We start from the raw sequence: 24,670 nt of genomic DNA on the forward strand, positions 1-24,670 counted from the left end.
TTTTAAAGTACTTTGGCAAGAGGTGTAGGTACATGGAAAAGGAGAAACCATTTTAACTAGTTCTCAAAATCATTTTCCTGATTAACTTAGGTATTCTTCCTAATCAGTTTTTGTCGTATGAAATTGAAAATAAGTCAACAGAGCCTTTTGGGTTATAACTTGTTATGATCTCAGTTGACGGATTATTATGAATTTCATTTAGCGTAAGAAGAAAAAACCTGTAATGTGGCTAGTGTGATGTCAACAGACAATCTTGAGGCCAGTGTCCCCTCTCCCACCTCGTCTGTTACAGTGGTGATTGGGGTATTTGTTCAAGGTTATATGTGACTTGATTACTCACTCCAAAAATTACTTATTGGACTTAATTAAGTCTCTCAGTTTGGGAGGGTTACTCCTTTATAGAGTATCATATTACTAAGGTTTTTTGATAGCCAGAGGGATGTAGGAAATTTGAACACTAACACTTTACTTCTAAAATTTTGAATCTCTCTTTCTTGTAGGCTATAGAAAAACATCTTATTAAGAAGTCCCGTGGAGGTCTTACCTTTATTGGAGAATGGAAAAATGGACACTTGGAAAAGAAGATGGGGCATTTGGCCTGCTTTGCTGGGGGAATGTTTGCACTAGGAGCAGATGGTTCCAGAATGGATAAAGCTGGTCACTATTTAGAGCTAGGGGCGGAAATTGCACATACATGTCATGAGTCCTATGACAGAACTGGTAAGAAGATTAATCATGCTAATTACATAGTCCAAAATAACCTCTAAGTTAAAAACGTGTCCAGGAATTAGAAGGAAAATATATAGACATTTTTCACTTCAAAATAGTGTAACAGTAAATCATTTTCTCAAGATTTTGAATTTTAATTCTGGAAGTGTGTTCCTGCATCATTTTTAAAATTATTATTCTGAATGCTGCTACTGTTTGTTAATAAAGATGTTGAAGAAATTGTTTTAAAGAAAAGGGCATTTGGAGATGTATGGGATAATATTATTTTAATATAGTAAGAATCCATTTTAGCTGTTCATTTCAGCTTCTATAAAACCAGTTACTTGAACACACAATTGACTGATTCAAGTTACATACCTTGCCTATCCTCTTATGAAAATAAGAACAACCAAAAGACAGCAGTGGTTGCATTGAATGTGTAATTGGTGTAGGGAATTAGTAGTTTGCCTCTTAGTCGATTCACCAGTAATTTTTGAGTTGTTCGTGCATTTAGCTGAAGAGATCCTCTGACATTGCTTTAGGGAAGTGTATAACATGTCTGGGCTTCAGTGTCCTTACTTGGGAAATAAGATGATTCTCAATGGTGACAAATATTGGTTCTTGGGGGTGAAAAAAAAATCTTTTTTATGTATAAAGCCTAGATATACATACAGTCATAGGTAGATTAACAATATATATTTATTATTAAAATTTCATGAAGAGAGAAGGCACTTAGGTTTAAAAAAAAAAAGCCTGTAAACAGGGTTGAGAAACACTGGACTAGACCTTCAAAGGTTTTCTCTGGCTTTAAAAATGTATGTTTCTATATGAAATAATGGATAATGAGTTAATGAAAGACTGAAAACTAGTAATTTCTATTTGTGATTTCAGAAATTGAATTGTTGCTTTTATTAAATAACTGAATTTCTGTTTGGGGGTTAATTTACCATTAAGTACCATGACACAAATACGATTGGCTTAAAATTTATTCTAGTTCATAAATCTGTCAAGTTATTTTAATGTAATAAGGAATTAAACTTATGGTGAAATTGATCCTTCAGTTCCCTCAGTAACTAAACCAAGGATCCCATTTCTTGACAAAATATAACTAGGTCCAAAGGACATTGAAGTAGATGTTATTTTCGGGTGTTTTAAGTGTTGGCTGTGTGTGGGTGTGTGTATATATATATTTACGTATAAATAACTATAAAGTCAGTGATCTGAGTTACAGATAGAAGCTCAATTATATCATGTTGAGGATATTAAAATAGAGCTAAAATCAGTAAAACATTTGAGGACCAGAATGGATTTTCAGTGTCTGTTAGGACCCATGATGAGACTTGTTGTTATGTAGGTTTTGACCACAAATCAAATCCTAGATCTAAAATAGTAGAATTTCATACAACAGACATATTAAAAATTGTTATACCATAGTTATTATATTAATCATTCACTGTATTAAACATAGAGTACCTATTATGTGCCAAGCATTATGCCAGATGCTTACAAGTTAAAGTGTGAACAAGCTGCATCCCCTGCCTTTGAGACGTTCATAGAATACCAGGGTTACGAAAGGATTTCCTATATTATATTTCTGACTTCCACATTTCATAATGACATTGCTGATGCTTATATGAAACTGTGATATCATGAAAAGAACATTTGAACTAGAATTCAAATATCCCATGTTTTACTGTTTGTTATCTGTGAGCCTTAGGCAAATCATTTAACCTTCCTAAGCCTCAGTTGCTCCATCTGCAAAAAGTTGACATAAACAATACCTACCTTGTCTTCCTCAGCATGTGGTTGTGAGTAAAATGAAATTTTAAAAAATGCAGTCTATGGTTGTTGCTGTCATGCTTGTTCTAATTGTCATTCTCACATTGCAAGTCGATGAACCTGTGACGCTCTTTGCCCTGGTATTCCCGAAAAGATTACTATTTGATTTGTGTCCTATATTTTCAAGTCTTTCGCTGTTTTTACTTATATTTAATCTCAGCTTAGATCCTTTTATTAAAAAGTACAATCCTAGGGGGGCTGGCCCCGTGGCCGAGTGGTTAAGTTCGCGCGCTCCGCTGCAGGCGGCCCAGTGTTTCGTTAGTTCGAATCCTGGGCGCGGACATGGCACTGCTCATCAGACCACGCTGAGGCAGCGTCCCACATGCCACAACTAGAAGAACCCACAACGAAGAGTACACGACTATGTACCGGGGGGGCTTTGGGGAGAAAAAGGAAAAAATAAAAAAATCTAAAAAAAAAGAAAAAAAAGTACAATCCTAGTTTTGCTGACTTCCCTCCAGGTTATCACGTCCTTTGCTGTATTTTCTTATAGCCGTACTATAATTTTTGGCTACTTCATTTAAAAATATCCATCTACTTCTTAGCAGTTATTCCAGCTAAATTCATATAATTACTGCCTTGGAATTTCACTTTCATTTGTTGTTGGAGGTAGAGGTGATCTTCATATATTCCGTCTTACTGAAGAGCATGGTCTGCTGCTTAATATTTAGCTGGGTTTGTAGGAAGCAGTGCTGAATCTGTTCATGAAACTGAGCAGTAACTTAGTGGTAGTTTCAAATGTTATTATCTCTATAAGGGAAGCTAGAGTGATACATTATTTTAGTTTATTCTGAAGTATGGTACAGAATTGGTGCCAAACCAGATCTTAGATTTCCAAAATACAGTACTTTCTTTTTCTGGGTTTCTGGATTAAAAAAAAAAAAATTTGCTGAACATCACTAAAATAAAGACTGCTCTGTAATCTAACTTGCTTCGTGTTGAAATTAGGTAAAGCCTTCCCTAGACTGTGCGCTGTCATGTTGCAGGGTAAAAATTAATCTTTTTAGATACATGTAACATATCTGTCTGACAAAAAAAAATCCACTGACCATGGAGTATTGGATATGTTTTAAGCATTTCTACAACTATTTTTTTTTAAAGGAAGTTAATAGGAAGGAAGGATACAGGAAAATAGTTTAAGATCTCCCCTTACTATTATCCCATTCAAACTATAGTCAGATTGCTGTCCCAGAATATTCCTTATGCTTTTTATCTTCTGTTGAATTTCTTTTATTGACTTGGGTGTACTTATTTTTTCATCTTTACAGGTTCTACTGGTCTTAGAGGACTAATTGCATTTCCCCATAACTTTACAAACTAATCTGTCCCTTCTTTAAACTTGCCTTTTATTGTCTTACTACTGACCTTTATCACGTTTGCTATTTTACTATAATTTTTTATTTAGGCATGTTTCTTTTCTTACCTACATTATATGATTTTTGTATCCACTAGAGTTTTTTTTACCTAGGTACTAAATTACTTATGGTTTTGATTCAGTTTTTACTTTTTGGGTTGGTTATTTTCCTTTTAGAAATGAAATACCAAATGTAAATGGGAACTTTAAGATAGGGAATAGAAATTAAGTGCAAGGTAGAGTGTACTGAAACTATTTTTTACAATGTATGTTAAACAAAAGAGCACCCAAGAAATAATGCCCTCAGAAACATGAAACCAATAATTTGGCCAAAATAATGGATGTGATATGTATATAATTTAGACATGTACATTTTTACTCACCAGCTCCTCACAGGACAAATATGTTATCTTACTAGTATGTTTATTTTGTGAAGTTATGAATGATCAGTAAGCGAAATAGAGTTTTTAGTAAGAAGTTTAAAATATTAGTTTCCTGCAGCCAATTTCTATTTCAGTTCAGGCGATGTTATCATTATAATTACAGAAGTTATTATCTAATTTAAAGTTAGCCTTAAGATTAACATTTGATCATTCCTTGTGATCACTTCTTAGCACTCATAGTCTTTGAGAAAGGAAAAATATAAGAAATCTCGACAAAATGACTTGCCTTACTTTTTTATTGGATTACCGTCATCTCAGTGTTTATGATGCTTGACTTTTATCATCATTTTGAAAGCGTTTATTAAATACCAGATAATATTTGATTGTGTGTCAGACCTTGTTGGTAAGCTGGATGAAAGTTTTCTTACAAAATAGTGATAATTTGTTGGCTATTCCTAACCTCAGATCCCATTGAGGAGCTGGTCAAAGCTTTATATGTACGCATAAAGTTTTGCATACAGTTTCAGAGGCTTCTGGGACCCACACTGTCTCCCTCTTCCAAAGCCTACCTGAGAGTTCGTGAGCCTCAGGTTAAAACACCTACTTGAGTTCTGCTTTAGTTCAACAAGACTTAGCAGCAAACAAGCTGTGGTTATTAACTCTTCTGGGTCACATGTTTCACTTTTTTAATAGAATTATCTACCATCACTATTTATTTTTGGTTTTGTGTTTTTTCTTGGGGGTGAGTGGTGGTAAAAAAAAAGGCTTTGTTTGCATTTCCTTTGAATTGTGATTATTTGGAGCTTACATTGTCACCCTTATAATACTGAAATTTAGCCACAGAAACACATGTCATGCCAACAACTATGGCATGATTTTATTTCTGGTCCACCAGCATTATAGTTCTGGGCTACCTTTTCTTTTATGAGAAAATATAAAGGTGTCCAGCATTTCTTGAAAGAAGTGAGAGACCTTGAAACTGTTTGCCAGAGTACAACTTAGTTAAAAAAAGAAAGATGGCAGCAGAGAGTGGTAGTTGTGTGTGACTTTAACATCCCAGTGGAAGATGACTTTATATTTCTCAGGTTTAGGGTACTGGCTGTGTTTAGAAAGAGGTCCTTAAAAAGTCTTTCATGTAGTGCTATATTCCAGCCTGAATGGAAATCATATCATGCAAGGAGTAATATGTAATGTTGAAATATATGTGTAATGGCCATGTTTTCTTCAAACTGATAAATGGGAAAATTGCTGACGAAATTCTTGGTGACTGGCAATTTGAACCTCTTCCTTGCTATATATGCAGAGACTGTAGGAGAAGAGAGTTTGTTTTTAAAACTGGTTTAAGTTTTAAAATATATTATTTCTTGAATACTATAGCATACTTTATGTAATCTACAGCTAAATCTAATTCAAGATCTTAGCTCTAAAATGTTTTCTTATATGTGTGTATTATATTAAAGAAACTTTAAAATAGTCTTGGATTTTTAAAAAATAATTCTGCACAGTGCAATTATCTGTCTCATTTTATTTTGGACCAAAATGGAATATGTAATGTGCTTATGTCTAGCTTGCATTTGTTTCCAAAGGATTGCTAGATTTTTGTTGGTATGGTTAGATTTAGCAGTATCTTGAAGTACATTATTTATGAGAAATATTTCATATCAGAATAATAGGAATATTTATGTCTGTTAAGCTGCTAGAAAACCAAAGGTGGATCTCTGAAAGTCACTGGTTTTCCAAAACAGCAACAATAAAAATACAACAAACAACAAAAGTAACTTTACTTCTTCCTCAGTCCTTTCTGGGAAGAGAAAAGCTCCGGCAGACAGACCCAAATGGTTTATTGTGCTCATTTGTTTCTTTTGTCGTGTTACAGCATTAAAGCTAGGTCCTGAATCATTCAAGTTTGATGGTGCAGTAGAGGCTGTGGCAGTCCGGCAAGCGGAAAAGTATTACATCCTCCGTCCAGAAGTAATTGAAACTTATTGGTACTTATGGCGATTCACGCACGATCCAAGATACAGGCGGTGGGGCTGGGAAGCCGCATTGGTAAATAAGCCAATATTTCACTTGCCGTGAGAGTGTAAATCGAGCCTTCCTGTAGTGCTGTGTGTCCTCATCCGTGTTCCCTCACATTCAGTTACTGTAGGGTACTTCCATTATCTGGTGGAAAACTCTGTTACTCAGTTAATTTAAGATTCTGAAGGAGTAGAAGTAAATCTTAGAATCCAGTTTAGTTCTCTATTAGAACTATTTTTCCACTAGTGTTCACTCATTATTCTCATTGAATAACTATAAAGAGTCATTTAAAAGGCAGTTTTTCACTATGATTATAAAATTTCTATACTTGCCTATTAATGCTTAACCTCTGGAAAAAAAAAAATCATTGTAAAACTTCCCAGAATCACAGCCTTAGTGGCTTACCCCAGGGGATCACCATAAGAAGGATGAGTGAATTGCTAAAATCTTTCTAGATTGGAACAATGTATCTGTATATACACACATACACACACACACACACACATACTGTATATAATATATGTTTGAAATGAGGTATTTTTAATGGTTGATAAGTAAAGGAAGCAAGTGGTTTACTCTTAGAGTACTAGCCTTGGCTGTCAGTACCTGGGAAGGAAGAAAATCATCAGTCTTTTCATGAAATTATAGCTTATTCCCAGGAATAAGAGGGTGTTTTAGTCTTTGAGATATACTAATTACGATAAATAGTACTAATTATGATGGATATTCATATTCAAATTGTTTAACTTAAGCTTGCAGTCCAGATAGAATGAGGACATTCTAGGTGAGATAAGTAGTGTTAGTAAATTGCTCAGACGGGAATGTGCAAGATATGTTTTAGGGCAGAATGTAGTCCAATTTATATAAAAAGAAGGTTTCACAGTGGCAACCAGAGGAAGAGAAGTTTGGAGCCATTATGTAGATGACTTTACATGCCAGATCAAAGGGTGTATACTCAATGCTTCAGGAACAACACACAGACACACACTTCTGTCAGTTACTGCATAAGTGTTTCTCGTATCGGGGAGGGGGTAGAAAGTCATTTTCCTATCTAAAAAGCCTGTCAGATTGTCTTTTTCGTCACCATCTCCTACCCACCAAAGCTCCCTAACTTTTAGAATCCAGTACAGGACCTTTAGTAAAAGGTTTTTCAAAGGGGAAGAATCTACTGAAGGCTTTTTAGTGGGGAGTAACAAACAGAAGGATCTCATTGTAATCTGTAAGTTGGTGGGTTGTGGAGACCACTGCAATAATCCAGGATAATATGATAAAGACGAGCTAAGCTGAGGACACTTATGTGTCATTTGTCATTCAGACCTAGATAGTGCTTATGGAGTTCAGCAGTAAGAGAAGATAAATGGAAGCAAGGTGGTTACATGGAACAGGAAGAGGTGCTGCATTTATTGATGCTGCTTTTGCCTGGTCACTTGAGTCCAGATTTGGGAACACAGCCACTAGTAAAACTCTCCATGCAGGAGGGTCCTGCGCAGTTGAGAAGATAGCCAAACTGTTGCCACAATGGTTCGGGAAAAGGACACACACCCTTCTGTTGGTAGCAGTGGCTTACTAATGCTTATGCAAATCAAGCAATATTTTATGTAGGGGAAATAGATAAGTAAAGAATTCCTGCAATGAATGACTTGAATGTCCCCTAATATTTAATGGTTCTTATTTAGAGGAATAAGGGAGATATATGTGAATCATGTGAGGCAGGGAGGTTGAGGGGAGGTGGCAGAAGCATGTTCTCTCATTGAGAAACACTATAGAATAATTTATCCTTTTCCTAAGATCCTTTTCTCCTGTGTACCTTCTTAAAGTATCGCCCTACTCTTATCTATTAAAAAGATGTTTGACAGCTCAAACTTTAACCCATATCTGTCCAAATTTGAAGTATAGGAGTTAGAATCTTCCTTCTATAGCCTAAAGGGACACATGTTAATTATAAAGAACAAGAACTGAAATAGTTATGCTTTACATTGAAGTTTCAAAAGTATGCCATGCTGAGAAAAATGGGGATGGAGACAAAAGAGGAGAATTCACATCTTAAATAGAATTTGCATTTTTGCCCACTGCTGGCCTAACTTGTAGGGTGTGAAGAAAGTAAATGGAAGACAAGCTAAGACAAAATAGAGGTATCTCCTGTCTTCTGTAGCTTCAGCTATTCCATTTACATCTATAAACTCCCAAACTTGAGTATATCATGCATGAAAACTTGCCTTCAAATAACGACTCTAAGTGGCTTAAAGATTAGTCATGGCTTGATGGTTCTATGGTGGTCAAGACGCATGATCATTGTGAACAATACAGTGTTCCAAAACTCTTGTACTCAAAATACGTTTAAACTATTTAGGTAGAGAAAAGGACCAAACCCTTTGGTAAGGAGACATTAAAACCCAGCTGTAATCAAAATGGAACAATATGAAAATGAACAGTTTGATTAAATAAACATTTTCAGTGTTAATTAGCTTTTCATTAGTAAGGAAGAAGACCAGAAGAATATGAAAAATACCAAGACTAGGAGCGACACGCCGCTGCGGTGACGGTTGGTTAAGTCACTGTCCCGGCGCTCAGTGTCCGGGGTCAGGCAGAGCAGAGAAAGAGAAGAACCACGATGCTTTCAGCTCTTTGTAAATGGCTTAATTCTGGAGCTGGATAAACCTGCATAAGCAGGTTATTGGGTTGCTTTGAATTAAAAACAGGGTTTTGAATAGATTCCATTTAATTCAGTGTACTTTATTTTGTACATATTCAAAAATTGAGAAAATATAAATTAATGTTAGCTCCCAATCAGGCAGTAGAGCACAGTAGTTAATAATAGTGTGGAGCAAATTACTCTTTGCCTCAGTTTTCCTGTATGAAAAGTAGAGCTATTAAGACAGCCTCATAAGGTTGTTGGAAATTTAAATGTTAATGCATATAAAGTTCTTAGAAGAGCCTTTAGCCCATAGTAAACACTTTATAATTGTTAGCTCTTAGTATTGTACCTATAATGCCTAACTCCTAGGGTTATGATAATACAAAGTCTGGCATATAGTCTGTTTGCAGTAAATATTGTCTCATTGCTATTACTATGGAGAGCTCCTACATAATACTTTTTAGCGTGTTTTGGATTATTGTTTTTCCTTGGAAGTAATAAAATTGCATTTAAAAATTTTAATTCAAACTGACCTCTCTCTTGATTTGTCAGAATTAAGGAGGCTTCACTGTGCCAGACAGGTCTCTAGTTCAGTGTGAACAGCCTAAATTTGACTCCTAAGTTAGGAAAATATAGAATGTCTTAAAAAGATTAAAGAGGTTTGGAGAGGGAGAAATTCCGCAGGAAGCAGGATACTTCAGTTAATTTTTCCAGTGTAAGAATGTTTCGATTTGATGATAAATCTTATTCTTAAACTGTCAAATTCTCATATGGATCTCTGTGAACTTTTGACTTTGGTTCCTTAACTTGTCCTTTAAAACTTGAAATTCTATGGAATGATTCTTTTATCTGATCTCCTTCACAGGCTATTGAAAAGTATTGCCGAGTCAGTGGTGGGTTTTCTGGGGTGAAGGATGTATATTCCTCTACTCCTACACATGATGATGTACAGCAGAGCTTCTTTCTTGCTGAGACATTAAAGTAAGTAGATGCCTTTTAGAAATGTTTTATCGTAGGCTGGTTTTGCTATATGGTCACTATATGATGAATAATGTCTATGTGATATGTTATACTAAGTTTTATTACAAATATCTTTTTATGTAATTGGGTCTTAAATTTTTAGCTGCATCTCAAGAAGAGTGACTTAGACTGTGAGGTAGAAATTTTGTCAAATAAGAGTGTAGTAGCTTTATTTTGTCCCTAGTTCTTTAGTGTGCAGTGAAATCACCTGGAAAGCTGCTTAAAACACAGATAACTGGGCCATACCCACAGTTTCTGATTCAGTAAGTAGATCTAGGGTGGAACCTAAGAATTTTTATTTCTGACAAACTCCCAGGTGATGCTGACGATGCTGGTCCTGGGACCACACTTGAACTGCCTGCTCTAGCTAATGAAGTGTTAATAAATAATCATGGAGTTTTGATGGTACTAGAGGGTATATGACCATAGTCACCCATCCTCCCAGTGAGGTTCCTGTGAAGATACGCATAAAGGCAACAATGGAAAAGAAAAAAAGACAACTCTATTATTTGGGCTTATACTCAAAACCCCAGGCAGAGCTCTCTATAAATATGTCCACTTCCCTAAAGACCTACAAAGTAAATATCTCTTGATACCTTGTCTTAAATTTTATCTTTCTATTTTCTGTCTCTCTGTACCTGAATGCATCATAAAGGGTCACTTCATTTGTTCAAAAAAATGTTTATTTACAGACATTGTTCAGGTTACTTGGGGATATATCAGTAAACAAAAAGAAAAGAAATTCCTGGGGCTGGCCCAGTGGTGCAGCGGTTAAGTTCGCACATTCTGCTTCAGTGGCCTGGGGTTCGCCAGTTCAGGTCCCAGGTGTGGACCTAACACACCACTTCTCAAGCCATGCTGTGGCAGGCGTCCCACATAGAAAGTAGAGGAAGATGGACATGGATGTTAGCTCAGCGTCAGTCTTCCTCAGCAAAAAGAGGAGGGTGGCAGCAGATGTTAGCTCAGGGCTAATCTTCCTCAAAAAAAAGGAAATTCCTACCTTCTGGAGTTTACATTCTAGCATACTTCTAGCTTACATTCTGGTATATTACAATTGAAATGTACATGTCTCAAACTAAGTTTCTTATCCTAAATGGCAATCTTTATCCACTTTTTCTTTTATTACCCCTAGTACTCCTATTTTCCCATCTTTTGAACTTGTGTATTGTAGAGTTATTTCTTTGTTCTCCTTCTAATATATCAGTAAGTCTTTATGATTCTTGTTAGGTTGTTTCTTTGTTTTGCTGTCTCCCCATGTGTATCTACAATTGACCCTAACCTCGACTCTCATTACTGCTGAGATGGTTCAGAACATCTGCTCAGTAGTCAGTTCTCTACCTCCAGTCACTGCTTGTTTTGATTTATCCTGTGTCATTATGCTTGAGATTGGGTGAGAGAGTTGAAAGACCCCTGGACCGGAAGATAAAACCATAGGACCTTTAATTGTGCACCTGCTACAACCTAAGTGAACGAACATGACAAAATAAAATTTCTTTGCTTTCAGTTTTCATATCTGTAAACTGGAATTTGACCCAAATTATGTAAGCTCTCTTACTTTTTTTAAATCCAGAAAAATTTTAGGAAGAGTACAATGAATATTTGTGTATCCTTCACCTAGATTTACCTGTATTGTTAATTTTTGCCACATTCCCCCACCCCATGTATATGTACGTATGTGTTCACTCACACACACATAGTTTATTTATTTATTTATGTGTGTATTTACTCATTCTATAATTTGAAAGGTACTCACCAACATTCTGGTACTTATGCTAGAGTTTTCAGGCAAAGGGTATAATCCTACATAATCACAATTCAATTATCATGCTTGGGAAACTTAACATTCGTACAATACTGTGGTTTAATGTGTAGTTCATTTTCAAATTCTAGTGTATTTTGTAACTATTTTTTTTAACTCCAATCTAGGATCCAATAAAGGATCATTTGTTGCATTTGGTTGTCAGCCTAGGACAAAGTTTCCCTGTTTTTCTTTAGTCTTTTATGACATTGACATACATATTCAGGCTAATTGCTTTGAAGAATGTCCCTCAATTTAGATATTTGTAATTGTTTCCTCATGATGGGATTTAGGTTAAACATTTTTAGCATGACTATTATATAGATGATGTGTCCTCATTGCATTCTACAAAGAGGTACATGATAACATTTTAGCCCATTATTGGTGATTTTAAGTTTGATCATAAGGTTAGATTTGATTATAAAGTTGCGTAAAGAAGTTTTTTTCTTTTCGTAATTAACAAGTGATCTGTGGAGTGATAACTTTGAGACTGTGTGAATATCCTTTTTCCAACAGTCTTTCACCCAGTGTTGTTAGGATTTTTCCTGAATCAAATATTACTATAGGAGCAGTAAAATGCTAATTTTGAGCCCTCTTCTAGTCTTAAAAAGAAATTACTTGATTTCCAACATTCGTATACTGTTTTCTTCATGTCACTCTCTTCATGTGCAAAAGCTACAGTGGTTCATTCATCTCTAGCTTCATTTCTCATTTCTTTTACTTATAGATTCAATCCTTAAACCAAGCTAATCTGTATTCAAATATTCATATATATCTCTCTAAATTTGTTCCTTTGCATTTCATTGTCTATTTCGTATTTTATTGGCTCTGTCAGGAATGCCTTTATATCAATTAATGCCCCTCTCTTGTTTCTAAATTCTGTTCAAATCTCACCTCTAGCAAATTGACTTTCACAGTTAATTCTCAAATGCCTCATCAGTACAGACCTTGAGCACTTTAGCATTTGGGATAGGACTGCAAATGTGGGCCATGCTGCCTTTCCCGTTCCAGTATGTATGTGGAAAATCACCAGTTGACCTTGGTACTTCTCTTTCCAAGTTCAGGAAGACTCCTTCTTAACACGGTACTCTGGGTAACTGGTTATATTTTTATATATGTAGTTGCTACATTACTCATTCCCAGAAAAATACGTATAGGTTTAGATCAATAAAAGTGGAAAAGGTCAAACAAGAAGAATCATACAGACAATTATAGCAAAACCTAGGCTAAGAAAATTATCACAGTTGAGCACTACATTCAGCACTGAGCTTGCTGGCAGCTAAAGCAAAATGGAAGCATCCTGCTCAGTGTCATTCTCATCTTTGTGAGTTGGAAGAACATATTACTTTGACAGATGAGACAAGTTTTTTCTTACTGCTAAATTATAAGATGACTTAATTTGATAGTTCATTATTTTTTAAAAAATTGAACTATTAGGTGAACCATGTAAAATTGCCCTTTTTAAAAGTCAAAAACAGTTGAATACTGGCAATTTCATATGGTTCAACCCAATAGATAATATCTTCAAACGGTGATGTTGTTGAAGATACAAGAACACTCTTAATGTGACTTCTCTTTATAAAAACTGATGTCATAATATTAAAGTGCAATTGAATCGAGAAATTTCTCTGAAGACTAATGTAGTTGTAGGCTTATATTTTCCTTATTATTAAGATAGAGCTTAAAAGGCTGTAGAGGAATGAAGATTAGCATGACTCCATAGATGTTTCTCAAATATCAGTTAATTTAAATAGGCTTTTGTCAGAAACTGAGTAACTGTTAATTTAAGATTGTATAGTCTATCAAGTGGTTGAAATTTATCACGAATTCATTAAAGGGCAACAATCCATGTGTTTTAGCTGCCAGAGATGGCAGCTGATGGGCCCGGCAGTGGGAAAGTTAAATGAAAAAGCCTGTGTTCCTGACCTAAGTTGAGGACCATTTTACCTTTTACATATTGTCACGGATGCTCTACTATAGATATGCTGTAACTATAGCTATAGATAAACATTTTTCTCCAGAAGACAGGGTGCTATGTCCTCTGTTTCTTTTGTTTCCCTCAATAGTCCCAAATTCATTTATTCATTCAGCATATAAACTGATGCCACAACAAAAACTATGTGATGAGGAAGGTCAGAGATAGATTCCTTCAAAGCCTGTTCCCTTAAAACTCTTACACTCTAATAGAGGAAATAAAACACATGCAGATTTGTGAGAAATGTTAAATATGTTAAGTGCATAGGAGAAATGTTAAGAAAGTGCAGAAGTCTTTTAGAGGAGGAAGAGTGTACTTAACCTGGAAAGCATAAAGGAAGACTTCATGGAAGTGGCAACATTTAAACCAGACTTGAAGGCAGCAAGATGGGTATAATAGGATGAATTAGCATTCAGGGGAGTAGCTATGAGGCAGGCCATGGAATATTAAGAATGAGGTAAGAGAGCTCTAAGGGTGAGATTGACAAGCCCTAGTGTCTTATCAGATATAGGAAGATGCAGTAAGAAGAGTCAGAGTTAATATTAAAGTTTCCAGTATGGGTAACTGTAAGGATTATGACACTGTTTCAAGAACAAATAGATTTTCCGAAAAGATAATGAGTTACTTTTGACATATATTCCCAAGAGGCATTTACAAATATAGATCTGGACCTCAAAAGGTAAGTTGAGAAAGATTTTGAGGATGAAGAGAAAAGAAGACATACATCTGATCCTTTGATCCTTTGAAGATGCCTACATCTAACAAATGAGAGGGAGTTCCCGTTTAGCTTGGTAGGATGAACACTTGAATTTATCCTCCACTCTCTTGAAAGCCATTAAAATGACTGTAGAGGACTAAGAAGGTATAAAGGACAAGGACAAAAAGAATGAGAAGGAAATCAACAGCAGACAAGAGATGTCAGCAAAGTTTTAGAAGATGGAAAACAGAGAAAGCTAAGTACTTGGATCCAGAGAAGTTAATTTAAAACAAGCTGATAAATACATCAGAACCTTGGAAAGACTCAAGACTAGGGTGCAGGATAGAATGGAAAACTGTAGAATTTTTTTTTAAGTTTATGTAAGGAGTAGTTAGACCCCAAATCCACCCCTGCCTCATTCCTACCGTGAAAGAAACTAGAGATTTCCTGTCTGAAGAGGTTGAATCATGGAAGCTCTGGACTTAGGGATACCAGGCACAGCTGAAAGTAGGCAGGAGATTGGAGGGTTCCTTTCTGGGAAAATTGATTAGCCTACAAGAAAAAAAAACTAGAGATACTGATACATCAGTTTCCCTCAACAAAATGGACATGTCCTCACCCATCCCCCAATGGTGAAGCCACCAGTAAATGGCAACACACCTCCTGTTTCCAGTAAGCATTATATTGCCTCAATATGAATAGACAGTATTGACTTAGAAATATTTATCTAGCTATAGACATTAAAATATGTGCATGTTTGTTATACCTTGAGTTTTTAAAGTTTATTTAAAAAATAAAATATGAATACAACAAGGTAATTCAAGAAAATATCCTAGAACTGAAGGACATGAGTTTCTAAATTGAAAGAAGCCATCAAGATCCCAGCACAGTGGATAAAAATAGGCCCATGCCAAGGCACAGTGCCGTGGGATTTCAGAACCCTTGCGGTAAAGGAAAGATCACAGTTTCCAAAGAGAGGAGGAATAAAAGTCTTGAAAAAATGATCTGGGATCAGAATGGCTTCAGACTTCTGAAGACAACAGTGCAAGCTAGAAGGCAGTGGAGCAGTTCGTTCAAAATTATGGGAGAAAATTAATTTCAGTTTGAATTCTAAGTTTTTAGCCATGCAAGGTCTCAGAAATCTACTTCTAGATACTCTTTCTCAGTATCGTTGTGGAGGATGTGCTCCATCAAGACTGAGTATAAACCAAAAGGAAGACGGGGAATGTAGGCGACCAGCGAAGGGAAGGTTAAAAGGGTCATCAGTCCGCATTGGATGGGGCAGAAAGCTCTGGAGAGATTTTTTCAAGATTAAATTTATAGAGGGTTTATATCTAAGTATTTGAGAGGAGATTTAGACAATTGAAGATTTTAATGTGTTATTAGTAATAAATACAAGTCAGTCTGCTCTTTAGGTGAGGGAAGGAGTTATGTAAGAAAGAAAAAGCTAGGGAGAGCTTTCGGCTAACATGAAATTGTTTAACTTGAAGACTTTTGTTTGGAGTCTGGATTGTTTTACAGAAATAGGTAAATAATACCACTCTGCCACATTTCTCCAATTGCAATAAAGAGAAATCTGTTCACTGATAATGGCTTTGTTCCCTCCAAGAATTGTTTTTTCATTGATTTTAGTGAAATAGCAGTTCATCAAAAGCCCCTTAAGCTGAAAGAATGCCAAGGGCCATTGCAAGTGAAACACCAAGACTTCCTGGAGCCGGTTTCTAGCAGCAATCCTTGAATTGTTAAATGAATACCTCCCATTTGGATTCTCTATAGTTCTATACCTGGTACCATTTACTGTCATAAATCAATTCCTCTTCACAAAAAATTTGAAGGAGGAGTGTATTATTTTATATCTGTACCTTAGTATCTGCATTTATTAACCTAGGTCTAATTAGGCTTTCATCAAATCTCAGCTCGATTCTGTTGCATCTTTATTTGAAGGTCTCATAAATTGAAAAAAGTGTACCTGTTGAGGATACATTTCAATCACTTTTTCTGAGTTGATATATATCAGGCATTAAATGGCTAAGAGAAATCACAGGTTAATTGGAAACATAGTCTTGTTAATAAATTTGTTGTTGAAAGAAAGAGAAATATGATAAAATAAGTTTACCATCACAGTGTGTCTGCCTTCATTGGTATCAAAATCTTTGGGGCAGAAATTATGTTTTGTGTATGTATCTCTGTGTGTATGTATCTGTCTGTCTATGTATTTTGCTTATGTACCTTTTTTCTCTTCCTCTCTCTTAGAATTCAAACTTTGAATATAAATGGCAAAATTCTGGAAAACTATATAAGAATATATCAGGAATCTTAAATAGTCAAAGCTATGGAAAAAGGTTTAAGGATGTTTATTACTGTTATAAAAATTGAGTTATCATATGTTCGATAATAATTGAATGGCTAAATAAATTATGGCACATCCAAAATGGATATTATGGAGCCAATAGCAATTATAGACTCTTCATAGTATAAATACTAAGTAGGCTATTAAATGCACATATACATATGTATATATAAAATATATAGATGAATATCTTAATATATATTTCAACAACATCAGAATGTGTACTGTGGTTTAGCCTAATTGATGTTATTTTTAAAAAGTACTTCTCTACTTTTTGCTTTTGTAGTCGGAAAAAGTATTTTTTTAATAAATAAAACTGCAACTGTATTTTCCTGCCTCAAATTCAGTTGCTGTCTTTGTGCCAGGATCAAAAGCAATTTTTTGAGATGCAGAAAATTTAGAGGTCACTCAGTTCAACAAACACCGCCACAACCCATCCCTCCCTCCTACAGACAGACATTCCCAAAGTTAAAAGTCTCTTTACAACAGACAGAATGTTTTTGTCATAAAGTCTGTGGTTAATCTCTTCAGTTGATAGGGAGCTTACTGCCTCATAAGGTCAACCCATTTCATTGTTCCAAAGCTGTTATTATTAGAAGGATCTTTCTTATGTTAAAATCTGCTTCACTGTGAGTTTCATTCAGTGTTCCATGTTTTGTTCCTCAGAAATATAGTCTTCTGCATGAATGTTCACTAAAAATACTTGTTTTTACCAGGGTAAAGATTGCAAGTTTCTGTAGTGTTTCTTTGTATGGCGCCAGTCTGGTTTCCTTCTCTGGAGGTGACTCTGTGCTTCTCTAGACTGAACCCTGCCTTCGAGATATGGTTCAACAGTTGCAGAGTGCCAGCCCCCAGTTTGACCATCATCCTTTCATCAGTGCAGGATAATATTGTACTCTGTTTTCTGGTAACCCTGTCAATAGTCAACATAGCTTGAAATTTTGCTCTACGTCTTTTTTTTTTTTAACATGAACTGAGATAATTATTTTCTCTCATATTTGATACGATCAACTTTTCTGGAAGTTATTATATTTTATCTTTATTCTTTTTTTTTTAGGTTTAACACTGTTCTAATTTACTGAAATGTTTTGAACTCTCAAGTTTTTCATTTAGTGTGTTAGCTCTTCTAGCTTTGTGTCTCTCAACAGATTTAGTAAGCATGCGTTCTTTGTATATACCCAAGTTAATCAGATGATAAAGACTTCTAACCATATGTTTTTAACCAGTCCATATCCCAACTGTTCCCCTTAATAGCTATGTGACGTTGGACAAGTTAGTCTGTAAAAGAGGAATTAATAATAGTATCATTTCAAAGGGTTGTTATGGGGGTTAATATAGTGAAGCACTTAGAATTATATCTGGCACAAAATACAAGGTAGCAGGTGTAAAGTCACTTTGGGACAGTAGGCCTAGCAGTCAGGGAAAGAAGCTAGACATGGAGCAAAGGGCAACGAAGACAGACTGGAACTCACAAGGACATGCGGTCCCACATCTGTGTCTCACTGCCTCCAGCATTGATAAGCAGGTGATTTGCAGAAGGAGCTGGTACCTTTTGCCGTGGGGCTATCCATGCCTGGCCGGGAATTGGAGAAATTGATAAGAGCTCCAAAACGAGCTGCAGCAGCTGCCCCACACCTCCAAGGTGAGCTGGGCAACACCACCAGCACGCATAACTTTAACCGCGTGTGGCGACCTTACACTGCCCCCAGAAGCATGATGGCTGCTGCTGTACTTCTGCTTCCAAATGACACACGTATTTTTTTATAGCTAACTGTGACCCAGAACCGTACAGAGAAAGTAATTCTGACATATGTACTTCCAGCTTAGCTGTGCTGACAAATGCACTCCACCACAGGAGACAAGCCCTTCCAGATAATGAAAAATACTATAAGCTACTTTATATCATATAGTATAGAATATTTATGTATATGAGATCATTTAAAAACTATCATAAAGCTATAGTGATTAAAAGAGTTTAGTAGTGACACAAGAATAAATGGAACAGTGGAGCAGAGTAGAGTTCAGAAATAGGCCCCTTATATGTGCAAATTTCATCTTTGAAAAAAAGACGATTTGGACAAATCATTGAGGAAAAGTTAGGTAATTTAATAAATGATGTTAGAAAAATTATCTATTAGAAAAAAATAATAAAGCTGGATCCTTGCTAAATACCAAAACTGATCTTATATAGAACATAGCTGTAAATATAAAAAGTGAAATAAAATAAATATAAAAAATTGGAAGTTTTTTCCAACTCTGAGAGTGAAGATGGCATGACACAAAACCCAGAAACCATAGAAGAAATGATTACAAATTTTAACTACATAAAAATGGAAAACATCTGTAAGAAAAAAAAGAACATCATACAAAGTAAAAGACATATGACACGCTGGGAAACATATTTGCAATACATTTGATAGTTGATGGGTAAATTTTCTTAAAATTTGAAATTATTAAGAAAAAGTATTAAGTTAAAATAAGTAAAGGTATTTCACTGGAAAATACCATAAAAACATGAAAAATAAATGTTTGACCCACTCATAAAGAAATGAAATAAAATTAATAACCAGATATGTTTTACCATCAGATTCCTTAAGATTATAAAAGTTTGCATTCTGGTCTTGGCAAGGATGTAAGCGGTCACTTACAAACACTATAGTGAGAGTGTATATTGTTTGATGTGAGGGGTGGGATCTTTGGAAAAGAACCTATTGAAATATTAAGTACACATTAATTTTGCTCCAGTAGTCCTACCTCTAGAACTTATCCTACAGGTATACTCCTCAAGTGAAAAAGGTGGATAGGAAAGGATACTGTTCACTTCCAGATTGTTCAATATTCTTTACTCTTATGCTGATAATCAGATGTTGCATGTACTTTTCACTCACATCTCCTGCTAGACCACTTGCCCCATGCTCTTGATCCGTACCTTCCCACTGTGCATTTTCACTCATGTGTCTTTAACTGTTGTTGGCCTTTCTGCCTGGAATTCCTCATTCCTTTTTTATCCCTAACAAAATCCTATTTCCTTTTCAAGGCCTAGCTCAAATATCACTGTCTCTGTGAGTCCTCTCCAACGCTGAGACAGAGTTAATCCATCGCTAGGTATGCTTACAATACTTCCCTTGTCCTGATAGTCTGCGTGAAATATTAATATCCTCAGTCCTTAGTTCCATGTTTGGGTTAGAGTGTACACTCAACAAATGTTTGTTGAACTGTACAGAATTAACAGCCTAGCACTTGTCATATTAAAATTAGCTGTATAAACATCTATCTCCTCTATATTGTATAGCTCCTCAAAAATCAAGGCTAATGTGGTTGTTTTTAACAGAGCTTATTTTTTTAATTGTAAAAATAATGTATTGATATGGCAAAGTGATTTAAATATTATGGAACAGAAAAAATGAAAAATAAAAGTTTCTCTATACCCCACATCCAGTCTCACTTCCCAAAGACAACTATCTATTAATGTATACCCTTCTAGTGATGGCCTTTTATTTTTTCACCACAAATACCATCATATATACCTACTGTTCTGAAACTTGTATTTTTCATCTTACTCTTTATCCAGTAAAGATTTCCATATGGACACACATAAATCCAGTGAAGAATATATCATAATTTGTTTAATCAGTACCCTATTGTTAGATATGTAAGTTGGTCCTAATTTTTTGCTGTTATGAACAATGTTGCAGTGGATGCCCTTTTACATATATCTCTACTCCCTATGTGAATATAAATGTTGGTTAGATTCCTAGAAGAAAAATGACTGGATCAAAGGGCTTATGCATTTGAATTATGATAACTTTAGTTAAACAAAATAAGCCTGGAGAGCTAACTCTTCACAAAACTTCTCACAGAAAGAAAGCTCTGGAAGTTTAGGGGGGAAAAATATGTGTTTTAGAAAATTAATGGATTAGAAATGTTGGAATCAAAAGGGTATGCTGAGGGGCTGGCCTATGGCGCAGCAGTTAAGGTCGTGTGCTTGGCTTCAGTGGCCCGGGGTTCGCCAGTTCAGATCTTGGGCGCGGACATACGTACCACTTATCAAGCCATGCTGTGGCAGGTGTCCCACATATAAAATAGAGGAAGAGGCACAGATGTTAGATCAAGGGTAATCTTCCGCCAAAAAAAAAAGGGCATTCTGAGAAGTAAAGAGACCTTTAGGCAGTACTTGATAGCTGAGGTAAGGTTTGAATGAGCAGGCTATTTTTTTTTAAGTCAATCTTAAATTATTTTGAATTTGAAGTGATTTAGAATAAACTCAGACAAGAGAATAAATCACTTTAATTTTCTTCTGTAGGTTAAGAACACAGATAAAAAGTTAAACAATCAGAGGTTCTTAGGGAATTAATGAAGATACATGTTTCAGCATTTATTCACCCTTTTAAACTATTATTTCCTCGAATTCTTAGTTCCACCTCTTTGCTTTTTATCTACATCTGAGCTCTGTTTCTTTATCTACTACATAAATGGTGATCAAAGTATAGAGATGATACAGTGTAATATATGAAATAATTCATCCAACAGAAACTTATTGCTAAGTGCCTCATGTGTGCCATTGCTGTGCATCAGTGAATGCAACAGGGCAATCTTGACATCAAGGAACTTGCAGCTCGCATTCATACTGTCCCTAACGTATAATTCCTGTATTTTTTAGTGACTGCCTGTGAAAATATGCTCTACATGTATATATCATCTGTACTCTCCATTACTCTCTTCCCTTGCCCTGCTTCATTTTTCTTCAAAGCACTATTACCACCTGACATACATGTTTGTTTTTTATCTGTCTGCCAGTAGAATGTAAGGTTCACAACCGCAGGGACTTTTCCTTTTGACGACTCTCACCTCCCTAGTGCCCAGCACACAGTATATGAGGGCCTCAATAAATAGGAGTTGAATTTGTTGAATAAGTCTTTAGCCTGTGTTATGTAAGAATAAAAGAAGTGGCTCTTTGCATCTGTACTGTGACTGCTCCTATGTAATAGGATTTTTTCCCAGCTTTATTGAGATAAAATTGACATATAATATTGTGTACGTTTAAGGTATACGATGCTTTGATACATGTGTATGCTTTGATACATTTGTATGTTGCAATATGATTACCACCAGAGCTGGCTGACACCTCCATCATGTCACATAATTACCATTTCTTTTTTGTTGTCAGAATATTTAAGATCTACTCTTTTAGCAACTTCTAAGTATATAATACAACGTTGTTAACTGTGATCATGGTGATATAAATTAGATCCCTAGAACTTACTCATCTCTAATGGAAAGTTTGTACCCTTTAATCAGCATCTCTCCAAACTGCCCACCTCACCCTCTAGCTCCTGGTAATCACCATTCTACTCTCTGTTTCTTCATGAGTTTGACTTTGTTAGATTCCACATATGGATGTCATGCAGTATTTTTCTTTCTCTGACATATTTCACTTAGCATAATGCCCTCAAGGTCCATCCTTGTTGTCACAATGACAGGATTTCCTTTTTAAAGACTGAATAATATTCCATTGTATATGTATACCACATTTTCCTTATCCATTCATCCACTGATGGACACTTAGGTTGATTGCATATCTTGACTATTGTGAATAATGCTGCAGTAAACATCAGAGTGCAGATATCTTTTTGATATCTTATGTTCATTTCCTTTGGATATATACCCAGAAGTGGGATTGCTGGATCATATAGTAGTTCTATTTTTAATTTTTTTTTCCCTAGTGGTAGAATGGTAGTTCTATTTTTAATTTATTTTTATTTCATTAATTTTATTATTAACTTATTTTATTTTAATTTATTTTTAGTTTTTTTGGATGAGCTTCCATACTGTTTTCCATAGTGGCTGCACCAATTCACATTCCCACCAACAGTGCACAGGGTTCCCTTTTCTCTACTTCTTCTCCAACACTTGTTATCTCTTGTCTTTTTGATAATAGCTAGACATGTAGCAGGTATGAGATGTCTCATTGTGCTTTTGATTTGCATTTGCCTGGTAATTAGTGATGTTGAGCATCTTTGCATGTATCTGTTGGCCATCTGTACGTCTTCCTTGGAGAAGTGTCTATCCTGTTTATCTGCCCATTTTTAATCAGATTGTTTTGTTTTTGTTTTTGTTTTTGCTATTAAGTTGTATGAGTTCTTTATATATTTTGGATATTAACCTCTTATCAGACAATATGATTTGCAAATATTTTCTCCCATTCTGCAAGTTGCCTTTTCATTTTTTTGATTGTTTCTTGGGCTGTGCATGAGACTTTTAGTTTGACATAGTCCTACTTATTTATTTTTGCCTTTGTTGCTTGTGCTTTTGGTGTCACATCCAAAAAATCATTGACAAGATCCATGTCAAGGAGGTTTTTCCCTATATGTTGTTCTAGGAGTTTTACAGTTTCAAATCTTAAGTAGTGGTTTTTAATTTACCTTTTTATTATTTCTAATTGTATTCTTTAGGGCACTCCCTGATCATGCTACATAAAATTTCAGCTTACGCCCTTGTTCCCTATCATTTTCCCTAACTTTGCTTTTCTCCATGGCACCTGTCTTCCAGTATACCATGTATCTTCCTTAGGCATTCCTCAACTAGGATATAAACTCCCTGAGGGCAATGATTTTTGTATATTTGAGTTATCGTTGTTTCCCCAGCATCTACAGTGAGGCCGCCTACATGTCTCAGTATTAACTACTTGTTGAATAAAGGATTGAATCATTTGATTCCAAGAGAGACAGATGGAAGAACAGCGATTTTGTAAGATCTTGCCAAAATGGAAGTGAGAAGGAGAAAAGAATAGTAGACCTATTTTATTTCCTGTCTAGAACTCAGGGCTGGAACTCAGAATTCAGTTAGTGCTAGGAGATAGCTAATAATGAATGGGTCAAGGAATTTATAAAGCAAGAAGAAAAGGCCCAAGGCAAGATGTGAAAAGTGGGGGAGTCAGGGCAGTGGATCTGTTTTTAGTAAAGAGTCAAAGGTTCATATGCCCACATGAAGGAGAAAAGCAGAAGTGGTACGAGCTAACTGGTTTTAGAAGTTACACAAAGGTGATAAATCTAGGGCAGTGGTTCTCAAACTAGAGCAGGCATCAGAATCATCTGGAAAGCTTCTTAAAACATAGATTGCTGGGCTGCACTGCCAAAGTTTCTTATTAGTAAGTCTAGAGTGGGGTCTGAGAATTTGCATTTGTAACCCGTTCCTGGGTGATGCTAATGATGCTGGCCTGGGGGAATCACACTTTGAGAACCACTGACACCTGTGACTCAGTAAACCATTTATGGAAGCAGTTAAGGATCACGGCATTGCCTACGCTGACAAGTAATAGCTAGTACACCATGAGATCAGGTGGACAGATCATCATTTAACTGCTGTATTGATGTATAGTCTACCTCAAATGGTATACTGAAGGACTAGGACTGTGGTCTCCACATTTTTTAATCCCTTTGAGGACCTGTCATAGTGTCACAGTGCAGTCCAAATATTAGACACTAGGGGATACACACACACACACAGTGAATTTCATTTTCTCAGTTTCAAAATTGTTCTTTGAAATATCCGTGCCAATTTTTTTTGCCACAGTAGAGGGAGCTACAACCCAAATTGTGCTTACGTAGCTATAACACATAATAAGGTTACTTTCGTTTCCATCCTTTTCCATTAGTCCCTTTTTTAACTTTAAAAATCAGCTTTATTGAAGTATTTTAAGTGTACAGTTCATTGTATTTTGGCAAATCTATAAGCTTGGGTGACTACCGCCCTAGTTAATGTGGAACTTTTCCGTCCTAGTCTTGCGGTGAGTTTTGCACCACCTCAAACACATAGCTGCTTTCTGTCACCTTAGATTTGCCTGTTCTAAAATTTCATATAATTGGAATCATGCAGTATGCATTTATCTTTTG

At 35.7% G+C, this 24,670-nt stretch overlaps 1 protein-coding gene across 4 annotated transcripts in view; it reads left to right on the forward strand.

The window, feature by feature from the left end:
• The window catches only part of MAN1A2 (mannosidase alpha class 1A member 2), a 196,087-nt gene that overhangs the window by 142,071 nt on the left and 29,346 nt on the right, over window positions 1-24,670 (forward strand). For all 4 annotated transcript variants that reach the window (XM_044749479.2, XM_014848270.3, XM_070487132.1 and 1 more), the window contains exons 10-12: window positions 501-720; window positions 6,161-6,333; window positions 9,804-9,919. In XM_044749479.2, coding sequence (XP_044605414.1) covers window positions 501-720; window positions 6,161-6,333; window positions 9,804-9,919 — 509 coding nt within the window. The remainder of the gene's footprint in view (window positions 1-500; window positions 721-6,160; window positions 6,334-9,803; window positions 9,920-24,670) is intronic.

Source organism: Equus asinus, chromosome 16 (assembly GCF_041296235.1).
Source record: "Equus asinus isolate D_3611 breed Donkey chromosome 16, EquAss-T2T_v2, whole genome shotgun sequence".
NCBI lineage: Eukaryota > Metazoa > Chordata > Mammalia > Perissodactyla > Equidae > Equus > Equus asinus.